The sequence below is a fragment of the Brachyistius frenatus genome, unplaced genomic scaffold (assembly GCF_029030835.1).
Source record: "Brachyistius frenatus isolate BFR_SWC_R1_liver_20210118 unplaced genomic scaffold, ASM2903083v1 Contig_3, whole genome shotgun sequence".
Taxonomy (NCBI): domain Eukaryota; kingdom Metazoa; phylum Chordata; class Actinopteri; family Embiotocidae; genus Brachyistius; species Brachyistius frenatus.
The window spans coordinates 8,649,215-8,666,641 of NW_027210602.1; the positions used below are offsets into that span (position 1 = coordinate 8,649,215).

The window sequence follows — 17,427 nt, forward strand, 5'->3', positions numbered from 1 at the left end:
CCGCTTTGAAGTGTCACCTTGAGGGAAGAGCCGATGGCCGGGAAGCCGGGAGGGCGGGAGCCGCGGAGAGGAGTGGCACGGTTGGCATTGCCAGACATGGTGCTTTAATATTGCATGGGCTCCCGTCCATCTCTGTACACACTCAGGACATTCCTTCTGCTTGATTTAGTTTGAAAGTAGATCTTGTTTTTTTTTTTTCTTTTTTTTTTTTTTCTTCTTCCTCTTCTTCTCTCCCCTCCTCTCTCGCCATGCTGTGTCTCGACACCTGTGCTGGTTTCGTGCTCGTTCCTGCCTGAACAAACGTCGGGTTCTGCAGTCAGAGGAACTTTTACAACTCCCTGCATTATGGAAGCTGACAGTGTTTCATTTGGCCTGCTGAGTGATGTCGAGCTGACGCATCTGGCTTATTATAGCTATTAAATTATCATACAGCAAAAATCATCTCCATTTTATCCTATCAAAGACTATATCTTGGACAGAAACAGTGACATTCTTTTTTTAATTTTTTTTTTTTTTAATTAGTGCATAGAGAATAAAATATGTTTCCATAAAAGAGCAATTGAATAAGGGTTTTCTGGAATTTACTTTTTTAAATATTGAAATAAGATTTAAAAGCACATTAAAAAAAAAATAGTCAGTTTACTGCTTAGGTGTTTAACATAGCGATTAAAAATAATAATAATAATAATGTGGAATTCAAGAATTATTCTGACTGACTTGACAGCACAAATATGTTATATTCTATGGACGTTTACACTCATGCCATCCCTGTCTTTTTCCCTTCTACCGTCGTGCAGCTTGAATCGACAACTTGAGACGACAATAATTGAAATCTGGCTTAGAAAATGAGACAAGATCATCTGAGACATTTTCTCTACTTGTGTATAAAATAAGACTGGCAGAAAGTACTTAATGAGAAGCACTTTCAGATTATTTTTTTGTGTGAGAATAAAATCGCTAAAGACCGGCGGACGGATAGTCGTGTGCCTTTGCCGGCCGACTTTCTACAAAATCTAAAAAGATATTCACTCAGTCGTTGCTAATTGCTAATGCTGCTTTCATCATTTCCTCAAATGCTGTCTTCCTTTATGAAAATGAAACCGTATCGCCTGGGACTAAACTTAAACTTTTATTATCTCTCTCCTGCCGTCGCTGCGCTCGCCTGACCTGCTGCCAGCACGGTTACAGCACGCGGCAGAGAATCAAACATGGCGTTAGTTTGAGGAGATGCATGAGAGGGAGTTTATCAACAGAGGCTGCGAGGAAGGAGGTGTTTTGAAGTGAGGAAAAACGTATTTAAAAAAACACTCACACTGCACGCACTTTCTACCCACTTTAACAACCGTCCCAGTTCACAAATAGCAGTTTTAACTCCCCTGATTAGCACTGACATCTGCAGCCTTTCATCTCTCCCTCCATCTTGTTTTTTTAATCAGATTAACCCAAACGGGCATCCTTTAATGGCCTCTTTTTTAGGAAAGCTGAAAGAAGAGAGATAATTAAAATAATTAAACCGCTGGGACCGGTCTGTGCGCGCTCATCTCCAGCTCTTTTCTTTTCTTCTTTCCTTTAAGTTTTGATTCTGCCTTGCTTACTGATTCAAGCAGCACAGAGAGAGAAAGACTCATCATCCTCACTTAATTGCATTAAGTTGACTCTCGGAGGTCCAATTTTTCCCTCAAAAACCAACAGCCAATGTAGGATGTGATCTTTAGGTGCATGTCAGCCATCTAAATGTGGAAGTAGAGGGGGGAGGGCATGTTTCTAAACAGCCTTTATGGAGCATATTTATTTAGTCAGTGAGTGTATTTTGCATAAGGCCGAAGATATAAAAAAAAAAAAGGGGGGGTGGGGGGTGGAGGGTGGTATCCTCTTTAATGATTATTTATTCATGGACTTTTAAGCTTTTAATGAGGACAAATGAAGCCGTTTTTCAGAGTGTCAGTATGTAGTATGCTTACCAAAAATATTCTTGTTTAGCATTTTCTTTTGCACTGCGTGTCCGTGAGGAATAAACACTAACATTTAAATATAACTAGGAGTTTGGAGAAAGACTTTTAAGATATCAGTTTATCTTGATCTTGCATAAATATCAAATTTCCCACAAGTTTTGATCAGACTGTGATGATGATGATTTATTAATTTTCAGTAATCCCTGTAATTGAAGCTAAATTGATTAAATGTAATTCATGACCACCGTTAAAAAAAAAAAAAAAAAAAAAGTGGATTATCGGAGTCTGGGTGTTTTTCAGAACGACAACTTTCTAATTTATTTCAAACTAAAACACACACTGTAACTTTATCAATCAGTGGCCTCCTGAACCTGACAAATATATGCTGCTTGATATCAATTATTCACTCCTGTGTAATTTATTCTCATTCATACAAACACACTTGTCATACGGTGGTATATTCTAACTTCTACACTGACAACTGATAGGAAAAAAGTAGGCTCTACCACGCCATCCGAGTTATCTTTTACATTATAGGTGTACATATCTGGAATATTATAATTACACGTCTTCAGATGAATTCAAACTTTACTTCCTGTCAAAAAGAATCTAATGAATTCTTGCATGAGGATTTTACTGAGAGCAACAGCCCCGACATCCTCCTCGGATTGCAACCCCGAACTTTACACAAGCTCGGATGTCTTCTCTCTCCCCCCCCCTCATACACTTCCACTTCATTCAGATCATTTTCACAGGGCTTCATTTCAAGTTGGCACAAAAAAAAAAAAAAAATGGGAAGAATCCCTTTGCTGGAAATACTTAAGATTTATATTTAAATTTTCATGGAATCTTTGAGAACATTGAGGAGCAATTTCACATTTGCACTGACATCTAATTTCTCAAGTACAGTCTGAAAGCACAAATTGCCAAGGATTCCCTATGTGCCCAATTATCCTGCATCAATTTCCTTGACCCTGCGGAATGCTGGTAAATTAATCATACCACTTTTTTTTTTTTCTTTTCTTTTTTCCCCTCTTTTTTTTTTGGACTCTCTCTCGTGCAATACATATGCACGCGTTTGATAAACTAATCATACTTGGTCGGAAATACAAAAAAATGATTCCGTCCCGGAAGCAGGATGAGAGTGAGCAGCAGCCAGGCCCAGGGAATTGGGAGCTGATAAAACACACACAGTCACATATGTACATACACAAACCACACACATTAAAAAAACAAAACAAAGAGAGAGAATACAAACACAAAATGACAAAATAACATTAGTGCAAAACTGTTTTTTCTACTATGATTATATTTGTATTTAGAAAAAAAAAAACTGAAATTAATGAATTGATACAACAGATTTAATTACATGAATCAAGTTGTTGAACTTTTGCTCTTGTGTTAGTTTTACTGTCTGCAGCCGTTTCTGGTTTTTCAGCAGTTGTGATATGACTATTTTACGTAAAATTACGTTATTTTGTGACAGACAATAAAGTTACTCTTATTTTCTCGCCAGGTAGCATTAAGTAAACTGAAATATTAAAGAAAAAAAAGAAATAGAATAAAAATAAAAATCTGCATTAATAGCCCTCTTTCTTAATATGATCAATACTGATGTCATATATTGACCCTAACAGTACCATTAACAGCCTAAACACGTGGATCATCTCTAATCATCAACTGTGTAACAGGACAACACCGGGCGGCCTCACCTGTTGATCCCAACGCGGCTCCAGAGACCGGTGCTGGTTTTTGGAGCAACAGTGTCCTCTGGTGGAAACAGGATAACAAACAAAAAGGAATACAAGTTAATGCAAAAAAAAAAAAAAAAGATACAGGGATATCCAATATCTGTGAGATACAATGCGTGTACCCGGTTTTTAGGATCAAAGATTTAAAATGATACGGGATATTAAAAACACGTCAGTAACCGTTGTCTGTGGGACAACATGATGTACGAGATGTTCAGACTTACAAAGACAAGAAAACGTGGTCAGACCGGTGAATTCAACGTGTCCTCAGGACCGTCCAGTGTCCTCAGGACCGTCCAGTCCAGTCACGTGTCCCCAGGACTGTCCAGTCACGTGTGTCCTCACCGACACTTAAAACCTAAATGACATGTTTTCATCGGTTTAGAGAACTTAAAACATTTCTTCAGAGGACAGGTCCTGTGCTTTATGTGTTGGTTAAGTTAGCCAAACTAAAACACTGGTTATGAAAACATTTACCTCGATATTTAAATGAGAGTTGACATTTTTGGCTTTGTTGTTCCAGGAGTTATCTTAGCTTAATTTAGCTTCGTGAAGAGCCTGGCTGACATTTTCACTGTTTAACCATCTTAAAACTTTGAACTGTCGCTTTTGCACACTTATAAGGAGCTGACATGTTAATTTGATCGTGTTTAGCAGGTGCCGACAGGTGGACAAACAAGGGTCGCTATCTGCTCTGCTCGCCCTGCTAAACTACTTTATCCCAAAATGTCCCTTAAAACAGCATTTTTTTTTTTTTTAAATAAATAAAATTGCCTCAATAAAATATAGAATGCAAATATCAAAAAGCTTCTGCTGCTTCAGACACATTTCATTCAGCACTTGAACGCACCGCGCTTTAATTACTGGCCTTTAACATCAGCTTGTTTTTTAAGTTGCAATTGTTATCGTTTTGAAAAGTGTTTGATACACAGTACTGATATTTATAGCCTTTCATGGCTCAACTGAAAAGATTATTTTCATCATTAATGAATCAGCTTATTATTTTCGAAATTAATTATTTCTGTCGAGCTTAAAGTACCATATTCAAGTATCTTATTTTGTCCAATGAAGAGTCCCGAAATCGAAGTGCAAGACAAAGAACACGTTTTGAAACATTCATCAGAAAAACAAAGCAAAACTCTGAATTATAGTGCAAAACATTGAAGACGATCTTTATTGTTCACAGTTAAACACAAGCCACTGCTTTAAGAACTTCCTTTTTAAGTCATTTTGTCCCAGATTCTCCAGCTCCGGTCAGAGTCCTGGTTTCCTCAGTTTGTGCTGATTGTACCTTCTGTCTTGGTTTGCTGTAGTTACTACGGTTGGCATTTAAAGTGGATTGTTGAACATGCTTTAGATAGCGAGGCAGAAGGAAATGACAGCAGGAGTTCCCGGTGGACAACAGGATTTATATGACTTTCAAAACCGGAGTTTACTTCAAATACTTCGGTAAAGAGGCGGCGACTGCGGCTGTTGTGTTTGTTGTTGTTGTTGTTGTTGTTGTTGCTGCTGCTGTTGTTGTTGTTGCTGCTGCTGCCGGGGCCGACCTGACCCCAGCTGACCCCTCCCTCCACCTGGCCCCGCCCCCGTTTTTCTGCGGGGACTTTCCTGGCTGGAGGCCCGCTGCTTGGGCTCAGACGGGGGCTCCTTGGTGGGCACAGTGAGAGGAGCAGCGGGGGCGGGCGAAGGTGCATCGCCGACGGGGGCAATATAACCCCGGCAGGGCGGCTCCACGCAGAGCTCAGTCTTGAGGCCGTGGGCGAGGCCGGCCAGGCGCGGCGACGGTTGTTCCTCGTCGCACTGACTCTCGCTCTTGTTGCGGAAGAGCTCGCGGGCCCTCATGCCCAGGAAGCTCTTGGCGCTGGGGTAGGAGCCCACGGTGAGCGGCGCGTCGGAGGAGGGCGGGGGTGCGAGTGGGTTGGCGTGGGGACAGGACGGGGAGGGCTCCACCAGCAGGGGCGGGGCCAGGTCCTGGCTGCCGTTGATGGAGTGGGCTGTTGACTTGGAAGAGTTGCTCGCCTTTGGTTGCCCTGGCGATAAAGTGCTGCCGTTACCCCGAGGGGAGTCGCGTGTTGGTCTGCTGTTCCTCTCCTCGTTGGTGCGAACTTTACTTGGTCCATCTGGCACCGTGACACTGTGGAGGGGAAAACGTCTCCATGTAAGGAAAGATTTATTTCAGAGTGATAGTTTTGAAAATAGTCGAGTTGTCTTTCATACAACTCCAGTGGTTGTATCAAAAAAACTAAATGTGCATTTACCCATTCTGACTTTATCATTATAAACACTAAAAACATCACTATTTCTAAATAACTACAACAGTTGTAACTCATCAGGTTTGACGGGTGTGTTCATTAACAAAATCACAGACTTTTTCCCCTCACAGCAGAAGTTATTTACTACTGCAAAGCCCGAGTAAACGTGCAAAGGATTATCTGATTTATGAATATGTTGATAATATACTATACTGATGCAGCAAATAAGATTAAACAACATGAACTCTTCGGCCACGTGAGCAGCTCTATAAGGCTGATCTGAGGACAGTGGTGCTCTGAAGTAAACGACGGCAGCATGCCAACATCTTCACTGTCAATACCAACACGTGAAGTTCAGCCGCATGCAATGTTTACCATGTTCCCCATCTTAGTTTTTTTTTTTTAAATGAAAAGCATGCCATTTCAGCTAATTATTTTGTACCATTATTATTTCCAAATCTGTGTTAAATTTTCCCAAAATTTGGAAAAGCCTGACCAGATAATAAATAAACACTTTAAAAAAAAACTTAACAACAAAACTTGCTCAGCTGTTAGAACTGGGAAAAGTCATGTAGATAGTTTTGATGCACTTCACAATGATTTTACATTCATTGGGCTTCGGTCACGCACATAATCTTTATAATGGTAGGATAACCCTGACAGCTGAGGTTGATGGGAATGTCATTTATTTTGGAGAAACTGAGAAATAAAAGTACTGCCCTGCAGTTGGCAATAAATTTAAACTGTAGGGGTCACTAAATTTATTACCATTAATTCTGAGAGGATAATGAAATATATGCAACTTCACAGCAAGCCACTGAACAGCTGTGGAGATAATTCAGTCTGAACCAAAGTGGCAAACATACATCACTGTCCCTACCATCTGCTGCTTGTATGGCTAAAAATGACAGAGCTATCCAGATAAATGCAAAATCTGCCGTTTTCTGGTGACTCTAAGATGCAAATCAACCAAATTAGCTGCATAATGCGTGAAAACTAAGTCATAAGCCAAATATGCGTCATCTTTGTAAAAAAAAAAAAAAAAAAAAAGTTTGCATAACTTTTATACTGTGTGTGTGAGATATAATATACAAAATAGTGTCAAAAAAGAAAACCGGAGCCTGACCTGGAGTCAGCAGGAGTGTGTGGGTCAGCTCTGCCCCCTGGTGGTGAGCTGCTGCAGGTGCCGGCAGGAGCCTCCATCTCTACTCTGCTGTAGAGCTGCAGGAGTTCAGTCTGCAGCAGCTGAGCGATTCTCCTCTGAGCCCGATACCTGCTGTCTGAGGCCTGCAGCTCCGCCCTGCGCAGAGAGAGAGACGAGCCAGGGACGAGGACAAAGACAAAGAAGGGACAAAGACAGTATGAAACCAGACACCGAGACAATGTGATGCGACAGCTGTAAAAGAGAAGAGACTCACTTTGCTTGGCATTTTACGTCTTCGAGGAACTTCTTTTGCTCTGCGATGAGGTGTTCTTTCTTGGAGAGGTGCGTCTCCAGCTCGGAAACTCTCTGCTGCCCCGCCTCCAGCTTCTGACCCTGAACCAGCAGATTCTGTCTCAGCGTCTCCACCTCCTTCCCGTAGGACATCTGCAGCATCTGGGTCTCCTGGGGGGAGGAAACATGTAAAGGCACAGATTGATGTTTGTGGAGACCTTTTGAAATGTACACTTAGCATAAATACTGTGCCAGCATCAACTGTACAACGGGATGTAGACCACTACATGGAACAGAAGTAACTTTGTGCATGTGTGGTGCTTGTGATGCTCAGGAGAGAGCTTGGGCCTGCGCCAGGCATGACTCCCGAGGTGAGGAGAAAAAAAACAACATGTGTCTCCATGTCTGAACCTGCCAGGATTTGTTAACGGTAAAACAAAATTCAACAACACGCTCTTTGGATTAACTTTCATATCACACAACTTCTACTCTTGATAGGTTATTGGTTGAGGAGGTGTGGCAGCAAACTCCCCCCCCCCCCAAAAAAAAAACACCTCAGTGGGACGGTTTGACTTGACACCCAACAAACCCAATTAGTGTCCCTCTTTTCACCTCAGTACGTCATCTCTGCAGTTCTCCGCATCACGCGCACACACACAAACGCGCGCTTCCTTCCTGTCGTACCTTTGTGTTATCGGCGCCTGCGTGCTGTAATTCCTGCATGGACAGCTTATGCGCTTCCCCGAGGAGCAGCAGCTGCTTGTTCAGGAAGCTCATCTGCTGCTGGGTGCTCTCGCTGTTGCTCAGCTGAAGGACAAACGAGACAAACAGTGACGACGGAGGGCAAAAGAGCCATTAGGCTAGAAATTAAAACCTGTCCAAAACTATCTGGGAATACATCAATGTTATACACGGCAGAATTAGTCTTGAACAATGTCGGTCAATTCATCAAAGTTTCAACAAAGTGATGAAAAAGGTCATGAAAATAATTCACATCACAAAGTTTTTCCTGTCTGAAGCTAATTTTACTGTGGCCAATTAAAAAAAACAAAAACATGTTACACTTTACCCTCAGCCTGTGAAATTATCTTAAGAATTCAATTCCCAGGCCAACAGATGTATGAAATATTGGTTTGATTTATTGGTCAAATATTATTAATGGCCAGTGAGTGAGAAAGTGAGCCCGACTGGTTCATGGTGTGTGAGGGTGTGTGTTGTGTGAGGGTGTGTGAAGGTTGTGGTGTGTGAGGGTGTGTGTTGTGTGAGGGTGTGTGAAGGTTGTGGTGTGTGAGGGTGGTGGTGGTGGTGTGAGGGTGTGTGTTGTGTGAGGGTGTGTGAAGGTTGTGGTGTGAGGGTGTGTGAAGGTTGTGTTGTGTGAGGGTGTGTGTTGTGTGAGGGTGGTGGTGTGAGGGTGTGGTGTGAGGGTGTGTGAAGGTTGTGGTGTGTGAGGGTGTGTGTTGTGTGAGGGTGGTGGTGTGAGGGTGTGTGAGGGTGGTGGTGTGAGGGTGTGTGAAGGTTGTGGTGTGTGAGGGTGTGTGTTGTGTGAGGGTGGTGGTGTGAGGGTGTGTGAGGGTGGTGGTGTGAGGGTGGTGTATAACAGTGAACAGAAGATCAGATTGAACGTATTGACTCAAGCTGATGACAACAATGTGCCAGTGAGGGAGATGGCGCATTGTTGAAGGAGCAGTGCGTAAGATCCTCTCCCAACAACTAGTCACCCACAGCAGCACGTTTACACTTCACACAGCAATATGGATCATATTCATTGCAAATTGTTCTTAAAAAAGAAATGTATCTCCGGTTAACGGTTTAGCTTTATTGGCTATGAATCCGAACATTAGTTGAGCTCTTATGGAGTTTTAGGCTGACATGAAGTACTTGACTTCTCTACCAGCAGTGAGTCTCTTCACATTGGGAGGAAGGAGGGAGGAGGGGGAGACGGGAGGAGGGAGGATGAGGGTGTGTGTGTGTGGGGGGGGAGGCAGAGAGCATGAGTGATGACACTGGGCTGTTAGCCAGGTTCAGACATATTAAAGGCTTTCACACTTTTAACTGGTCCAACAGTTGTTAAGAGGTTTTATCACTTTCTGCAGCCTACATACGAGTGACAAGGAGACATTAGTTTACATAGAGAATAAATAAACCAATTATACAAACAAATTTCTCATAAATGTGTGCATTTTTTATTCCAGAGATGGTGTAGAGCCTAATACTGTTGGTGTGTTGGAAAGAAATTCAGTATACATCTATAAATATATACCTATTTTCCTCTTTACAGTTATACATTCGTACAATTTATATGATCAGTTACTGGTGTGGGCTTCAGAGGTAATTTATTAAGGTCATTGTATATTTGTGCATCTAATTAAACTGAATGATGCTGTCTGCTTTGAAATGCCCGCTTCCTAAATCAGCAGTTGCGTGTTTGTCAGGATTTTGGTTCAGTCTGGGTCAGAGCAGGGAGGCAGACTTCAGACTAACCCCAGGAGGCAGAAAAACACCCAGACCTCCCGCGTCCCTGACCCAAAAATAAAGAGGGTGAGACTACATCTCCAAGGCAACCGAGCCCTGGGACAGGCTGCAGTCTGCAGACGGGTAGCAGGACGAGGACGGGGGCTCCCCGAGTCTGACCCAGCTGTCTGCCTTCCCACTTCTACCATTTAGAAAAGCAGGAGTGAGCACACAGAAATCGGTAACATTTAAATGAACAATACCGTCTTTCTGATTTACTGTAAAGCAGTTAGTCGTTAGAGGCAAAGCAATGCATGAATCGTGGCCACGTGGGTCTGTTAGCAAAGACATGTTGATCTCTGAATTTAAGCACCTGCCCAAACCGTGAAAGACAAAAGATTACGATAGAAGATGTGAAGTTAGTGGTGGACCAACAGGCCAACATTTATTTATATCCATCCGCCATTTCTGTGGTGGCATCTGGACTAAAGAACAACAAGCTAAAGAAGAGCAGCCACAATTACAATCAAATCTTGCGATAGTAACTGTCATTTTCTATGTCTTCTCAATTTCAGGGGAAATTATACAATGGAAATCTATTAGTAATGCAGCCTGCGAGAGAACTGAACACTCTTCCTCCTTCACATCCCTCCTTCATCACTGGGTGCAAATTCATTTACACAAGCAAAGAGTCAGGATCTGAATGTTATCAAAACAAACGCTTCCATGGGTCGGTGGGCCAAACTTTCATAACTTTATGGCAATGTCCGGAACGCTTCGGTAATATCAAACATTGAAAAACGTCTTGTCATTCAGTACCACATTTCGATAGCGAGGCTGCATCCACACCGACACGTTTGTATTTTGAGGTGTGAGGGAAACGGCAGTAAATTGTAGCATAACGCTCCAGTTTGCATGCGAGTGTGTTGAGGGGCATCTATAAGTTGTAGAGTGACTGATAATCTGCACGTGAGGCGTTTAGAGGACATCTGTTGAAGCTACAGAAAATAACCTGGGTTACACTCTCCCCCCTCTAACCGCATGAAAAGTACACATTTGTACAAAATGTGAATGGAAATTTCTTTTTGTTAATACGTTTTTTTTTATAAAACTGGTTTTGCAAGAAAAATGAATAGTTCATGAACCGGTGTTCAAAATCAAGGTATAAGAGATTTTTGAACAATAAACAGGCCTATACATAAGTATCTTGGTTTAAATGACATAACTCCATCAGCTAAACAGACCAATGAGAGTGTAAAGTCTGAATAGTGTTTTGAATAACAATCTCTCTCCATTTGACACTAATAAGATTGTGAGTTAAACCAGAGTATCTCTGTACCTTGATAGTCATCTGGTTGAGGAGGTGGCCGGTATGGCAGACCTTGTTGTTGGCCCTCTGAAGCTCCGCCTCCAGTTCATCCATCCTCTTCTGACACTCCTGCAACTTGCTCTGCAGACACACAACAGATTCAGATTCAATTATGTTATATCATATATGACCGATAGATTTCACTTGTAAAAAAAAAAAAAAAAAAAAAAAAAATGTATAGAGTGATGGTGTGAATGTGTGTGCCTGCGTGTACCTGCAGCTCCTGGTTCTTGGTGTAATAGTCATCGCGACCCTGCTGCAGCTGTCTGATCTGACTGTGCAGCCTGGTCACCACCGTCTCCCGGTCATCCCACAGCTGCCTGTACCGCTGCTGCTCCACCTGCAAGCTCTCCTTCAGAGACAGGATGTCCACGCTCTGCAGGCTTAACTGCCCCTTCTGCACAGACACACACACCACAACGCACACGCTTAGTACAAAATGAACAGAAGTTATCTAAACCAGAAACTCGGGAGTGAAAGATTTTTGAAACATTTGCAGAAAACGATTCGTTGTTTCAGCTGACTGCTGCGTGGATGTGACTCGGCTTTGTTTATATTTCATTGCTGGAGACAAAACAGCCTTCATGGCTTCTTTGTAACCGTCACTTGTTGAAGACTAATCCGTCTTTGTTGATCTCTGCTGCAAACCAAACATCTTCAGTTACATTTTCATTGTTATGTGCAGTAGATGACAGCCGACTGATTCGACAGCTGGCATTATGAAATGCTACAAATGCCTCGGTGATCACCGGATGTCTCTGAAGAATTCAGATGTGTTTCCTCCTCTCGCCGTTGTTCGAAATGAAAACAAACTGTTGAAGAACCAAACCAGTGAGCCCCCCCCCCCGTGTAAACAACAGCTTCACTACCCTTTGTCTAGTGAAATGCCGTTTTTGTTGAGAGGAAAGCTTCTGAAGGGTCAATCTGGGATAGTGAGCTCATGCAAACTTGCCATTGCATTGTTCTGCTCCTCCAGTGCAGTGGCGTTGATGATGCGTCGCAGGAGGCGTCGGTTGCGGACGGCGTGCTGCTCCCTCTTGTAGCGCTCGTACAGCAGCTGGTTGTGCAGCAGGAGCAGCTGGCTGCGCAGCGTGTGGAGCTCGTCCAGTGGAGCCGAGCCTGGGTCGGCCATGGTAATAAGAATAATAAAATTAACACACACACACACACTACTACAAATGAAACGAATTATTAACTACGTGTGCAACAGCATTGATAATGTCATCAAAACATAGTATCTGGCTGGACTGTTTATGAAATGGTAGAGAGCTTTTCATTTCATATCTGACCTTTGCATTTAAAATGAGAGCTTTTCATTTCAAAGGCTGGGACAAGCACCGGCAGGGATGTGGTCTCTAACAGACTGCAGTTATGTAGAAGGAGCTGAGCAGACATTTGCGCTTACGTGGCAGACGCATCCAAAAACTACTGTTGATAACTGTAGTTCCTGTGCTGTGACTACGATGAAGCTGACAGAGTTTAAGGAACTAGAAACAATAAAGACCATTTAGAAGAACATAAACCTCTTCTGACTTTTGCTTAATTAAGAGGGTCAGGAAAAACATGACGCATGTCGATTAAATAAACAAAAAATGGGTCTCGCTCAGGATCTGCTTTGAGAGAAACTTGACCAAATACAAGAAAAATATACTCAACAAAAACACAATTTTAGTTTTTGCATATTACATCAAATTAAACATCTTAATGAGCTTAATTAAAATCACCAGTGCAATCTGATGCAACAGCTCTGCCATAAATTCTACTTCTCTGAAGCCGGTACATTTTCAGTTTTTGCTGACACTGTCAGAAAGATGATGTTTGTACTTTATGTTAATTATTAGGGTGGAGTCGGAGGTTGCGGTGTACTGGACTACATCATATTGAAAATGTGCCTAATATTCTGTCTAACTACTATTTTTTGTGTAAGCAGCAGGTGGAAAAAAAGTTTTCAATTTCTTAAAGGAGGGATTTGAAAAAAGTGTTGCTTGAAGTCAGTAATGAAATCCAGACACTGAAATAGCACAAGTACTTCAAACTTTGGAAAATGATCCAACGCCCTGCTGAAATAGGAGTCTGTGGTGTTTGCGTTTCTTCTCACTTTCTGGAAAAGCTTTGGGCTAATTCCTGTAGCTACTACTAAATCTTATCACCTGGTCATTGGCTGAAAAATCCACCAAATTTCATTGTTAGTTACCAGAATATCTCTCAAACATATCAATTACACAGACAAACAGGATGGGAAGTAAAGCCATCCTGATAAAAGCAATGAGTCCTGCTGTCTACTGATAAAGCTTTTCTGAAGGTACCAACTGAGGAATCACAGAGTATTATTGACCCACATCAGATGTAATCAGCAGGTCTCTTGATTTAATTATGCTAACTTGAGGTTAACTATAAGGTATACAGCCTGATAGCCTCATAGGTTAACTATGAGGATACAGGACTTCGACATCCAGAGACTTTATGTCAGTCAGCCACAAGCAAATAGAGGAGTTTTGCTTTTAGGTGCAATTGATATTACATGACTTCCATCAGTCAACCAGGGGATCTTATTCAATTCAAGAGTTGCAATTACAAATTGGCAGAGACTTTTATTCCACTGCTCTATCTTGTTGTGAGGTGCAGCTTGAGAAAATTAGATTCTTGTGGCTTCACGTACAAAAAAAAAAAAAAGGAAAAACGACATCTCTAAAGTTCTGAATTTGAGCCGAGCAGGTTCTGCGTGACTGTGGGAACTCTGTGTTTTTGATAAACCTCAGTTGAACAAATTCCCATTCCAGCTCGATAACATTTTAACATGCTGCTCATGTCTCGGAGCTCGTGACAAATCACTAGTCATGCCTAAATAATGCTCCGTCTGCGGTCTTTATGAGAGCATCTTTTATCAGAGAACAGCTGTGTTGTGGTGAGAGTGCTTTACCTCCAAAGTGGGTCCAGTCAGCTGATTTACTAGGCAAAGGTAATCTGTGAAAGGAGAGAGAGTGAAAAACGGGTTGTAAAAATGAAGTGCTTGGCATTATTTTATCTCAAGCTTCCCCAATGTGATTCTATCAAACCAATCAAGAGCTGCTAAAGGAAACGCTGCAATCAATCTGATGTCAGCAAAGGGAAGAAAGTTCACTGCCTGGGTGAAAGGTGTTGAAAACGGCAGCAGACATAATGCCTTCCCCATATTTTAACATTGATGATTCTGTGATACAGAAAATATTAGAAAATTATCTTCTACAATATGTAAAGCGATATCTTTAAGAAGTAGTGAAGCCATACTGTAACATCCATAACCTTACAAGTTTAGTAAACGCTCAACATTATCAGACTATCTGAATTATTGTCTTTTCTAGCAAAGTATTATTACATTTTTGTATCAAAATATTGTGTTTAATAGTTCATGTCTCGGTAAAAGCAAAGTTTAAATGTAAAAACACAAAACAAAACCTGTCATACGCGACACCCTTAAAAGAACAATCTGACATCTTAGAAATATGCTCGTTGACTTTCTTTCCCACAAATAACACTGCAAGAGGCCAGTTAGCTTAGCACAAAGACTGGGAGCAAGGGGAAACGGCTAGCCTAGCTCTGTGCAACCGTAATAAAAATTGAGCACCTCTTAAGTCCAAAGTTGACCAACTTTAGAGTTCTCCCTCTCAATCAAAGTGTACATTCCCTGACTTTTACTGACTAAAAAGCTGAGATTCCAGGACCTGTAATGAACAGAAAAACATGCTGCTGTTGTGCTGAGCAGACAAGAAACAGCGACATTACTGTTAAAAACATCTCCTCCGTTTGAGCCGATACTGAAAGAATTAAATAATGTAAATCTAAATACTGGTTGCAAAGGCAAAGAAATTTGTCGAACTATAATTAATCGCAGTCTAATTAGCAACATTTTCAATTTCTGTCAGTGACCACTAATGCCACCAAACATACACATTGACAATTACTAGCTAACTAACGTAATAGCTACATACATGGAAACTATTTTGATAAAAACAAAAATTTAACATGCAAACAAAATTCCCCAATATTCCAATTATCTGACGGGAACAGTTTTTTAAATTCCCTGATATTCCCCCTACCCGTGGGAACCCTGTACATATCTCCAAGTTTGCAGCATGGTATTTCCAGGCCCAAATTCATTACATGTATTTACAAAAGGTCTGACGAGGTCTTGAGAATAGTTTCAGGGGGAGCCTGAAGTTTGTTTAAATTATACAAAAGCCAAAGAGTAATGCTAATTATACGGGGTTATATGTGAGGGTTCCTTTGTCTGGATGCTTATTAAAAGTATTTTTGAGTATTTGGTCAAATCATTAAGAATATTGTAAAGGAGAACTACTCTAAAATATTGGAAGATTTATTTTTTTGGGGAGGGGCAGGCGTCCCCCCCCCCCCACACACACACACACACATACTTCATTCCCTCCACTGACCGGTCTGACTCTGATGAAGACAGTAAATGTCGGGATGATGAGCGACTGAAATGAGTGAAGCCAGATTGTTCTGTGCCCGGCGCCGACTTCACTGACACTGTCTCTGCTGTTGTATTATTGGCTTGGAGGACCAGCCCACTCTGTGTGTGTGTGTGTGTGTGTGTGTGTGTGTGTGTGTGTGTGTGTGTGTGTGTGTGTGTGTGTGTGTGTGTGTGTGTGTGTGTGTGTGTGTGTGTGTGTGTGTGTGTGTGTGTGTGTGTGTGTGTGTGTGTGTGTGTGTGTGTGTGTGTGTGTGTGTGTAAGAGAGAAGAGAGGAGGGTGGTGGATCCTGAACAATGTCATACTTGTTCTAAACCGTGTTTCCTTTGGACTGCAGTAACAGACTGGAAACGACCCAGACAGGCTCTGCACAGTGAACAGCACGTTAAACACACTCCTGAGCTTCCTCAGTTTGATCAACATGCAGCTTCATACTGACGGAGCAAACAGCTCTGCCACAGCTACACAGTCCTCTATGCGTGTTATTTTCAGAGAAAAACAGGGATTTTTTTTTTTTTTTTTTAAATCTCCTTCAATAAATCTAAAACCTTGTCTTTTCGCAGGGTCACTCGGAGTTGAGAAATACACCCGTCAACTTTAGGTGGTTGCACACAATGAATACCCTGTTGACACGATGTGTACAGCAGCCGCTTCAGTTCCCCATGCGTGTCTTCACAGGATGTGTTCAGCCACAGTATGGAGTCTAGGTCACCCATGTTACGGCACCACTCGGGGTCCAATGCTCACTCACTGAGTTACAAGTGCGAGACTTTAAATCTAAAAGTTAAATTTTAACTTCTGCACATTTAGTGAAACTCTGGTAGAATTTAAGGTGGTAATAAAAACAGGAAAACAACCTTAAAAAAAAAAAAAAAAAAAACAGACAAACTGCAGATTTGAGTCAAAGTAGAGTCCCTCACCTCTTGAGAACTTTATCGTGGGTGTCACTCCCCTGCTGAACAAGGCGATCCAGCACCTCCAGTGGTGAAGCAGACATGACCCCTTCTTCTTCGCCGTCCTCCAACCCCTCCTCCCGCTGCAGCAGCCTCTCAATCGTCGCCTTGTGCACCGCCTCTGAAGTTTTTTGGCCCACAAAGAGCGAGGCTGCCCTGGGCAGAGCCAGGTCAAAAAACAACTCGTAGGGCACCGCGGCCGGGGTCTTGCTGCACGGGCTCGGAGAGAACATCCCGAACTTGCTCACCTCGTCATCGGGGGCGGAGGGGCTGCGGTGCAGGTGGTGATCGATGGGAGTGAAACATGACTGGAAGGACCAGGGCTGCTCGAGGCCGAGGGCTGAACCCCTGCTGTCTGCTCCTCCTGCTCCTCCCGCTGCTGCTCCTCCCCCCCGTCCTCCTTTTTCACAGCTAGAAATGCTGTTAATCACAGCGTTCTCTGCTTTGTCCGGTGTTGATACGGCGCGGTGGGTGTCCCGGGTGGGGCCTCCAGGCTGGGTGTTGGAGAGGGTCTTGTCTTGTGCCTGACAGCCAGTCAGAGTCTCAGTGGTGTGATAGAAAGGCGAGTCGAAGCCCCTGAGGCCCAACAGCTCCTGCTTATCTTCAGTGATCTTCAGCAGCTCCTCTGTGATGGCAGCTGCAGCAGAAACCACATACGGAGGATTGGGATGGAGTTAAACCTGCATGTTTACTCTGAATGCCAATGTCTGCTTAAATGTTTGTGAAATCATAAAGAGGTGCCAAATAACAGCAACACTGCATGAAAAACCTGCGGTTTCAGGACTCCTGGTTTTT

At 42.5% G+C, this 17,427-nt stretch overlaps 1 protein-coding gene across 2 annotated transcripts in view; it reads right to left on the minus strand.

Annotated features, from left to right (window-relative positions):
* Positions 1–4,848: 4,848 nt before the first annotated feature.
* Positions 4,849–17,427, minus strand: part of tsc1b (TSC complex subunit 1b) — a 28,145-nt gene continuing 15,566 nt past the window's right edge. Inside the window, exons 14-22 of one of the 2 annotated variants that reach the window (XM_069705412.1) lie at positions 16,600–17,269; positions 14,131–14,174; positions 12,163–12,329; positions 11,425–11,607; positions 11,181–11,291; positions 8,075–8,197; positions 7,374–7,561; positions 7,082–7,255; positions 4,849–5,837 (exon numbers count right to left, since the gene is read on the minus strand). In XM_069705412.1, coding sequence (XP_069561513.1) covers positions 5,141–5,837; positions 7,082–7,255; positions 7,374–7,561; positions 8,075–8,197; positions 11,181–11,291; positions 11,425–11,607; positions 12,163–12,329; positions 14,131–14,174; positions 16,600–17,269 — 2,357 coding nt within the window. In that variant the 3' untranslated portion in view covers positions 4,849–5,140. Of the gene's footprint in view, positions 5,856–7,081; positions 7,256–7,373; positions 7,562–8,074; positions 8,198–11,180; positions 11,292–11,424; positions 11,608–12,162; positions 12,330–14,130; positions 14,175–16,599; positions 17,270–17,427 lie in introns of both variants that reach the window. The other variant, XM_069705403.1, reaches the window with a different exon arrangement.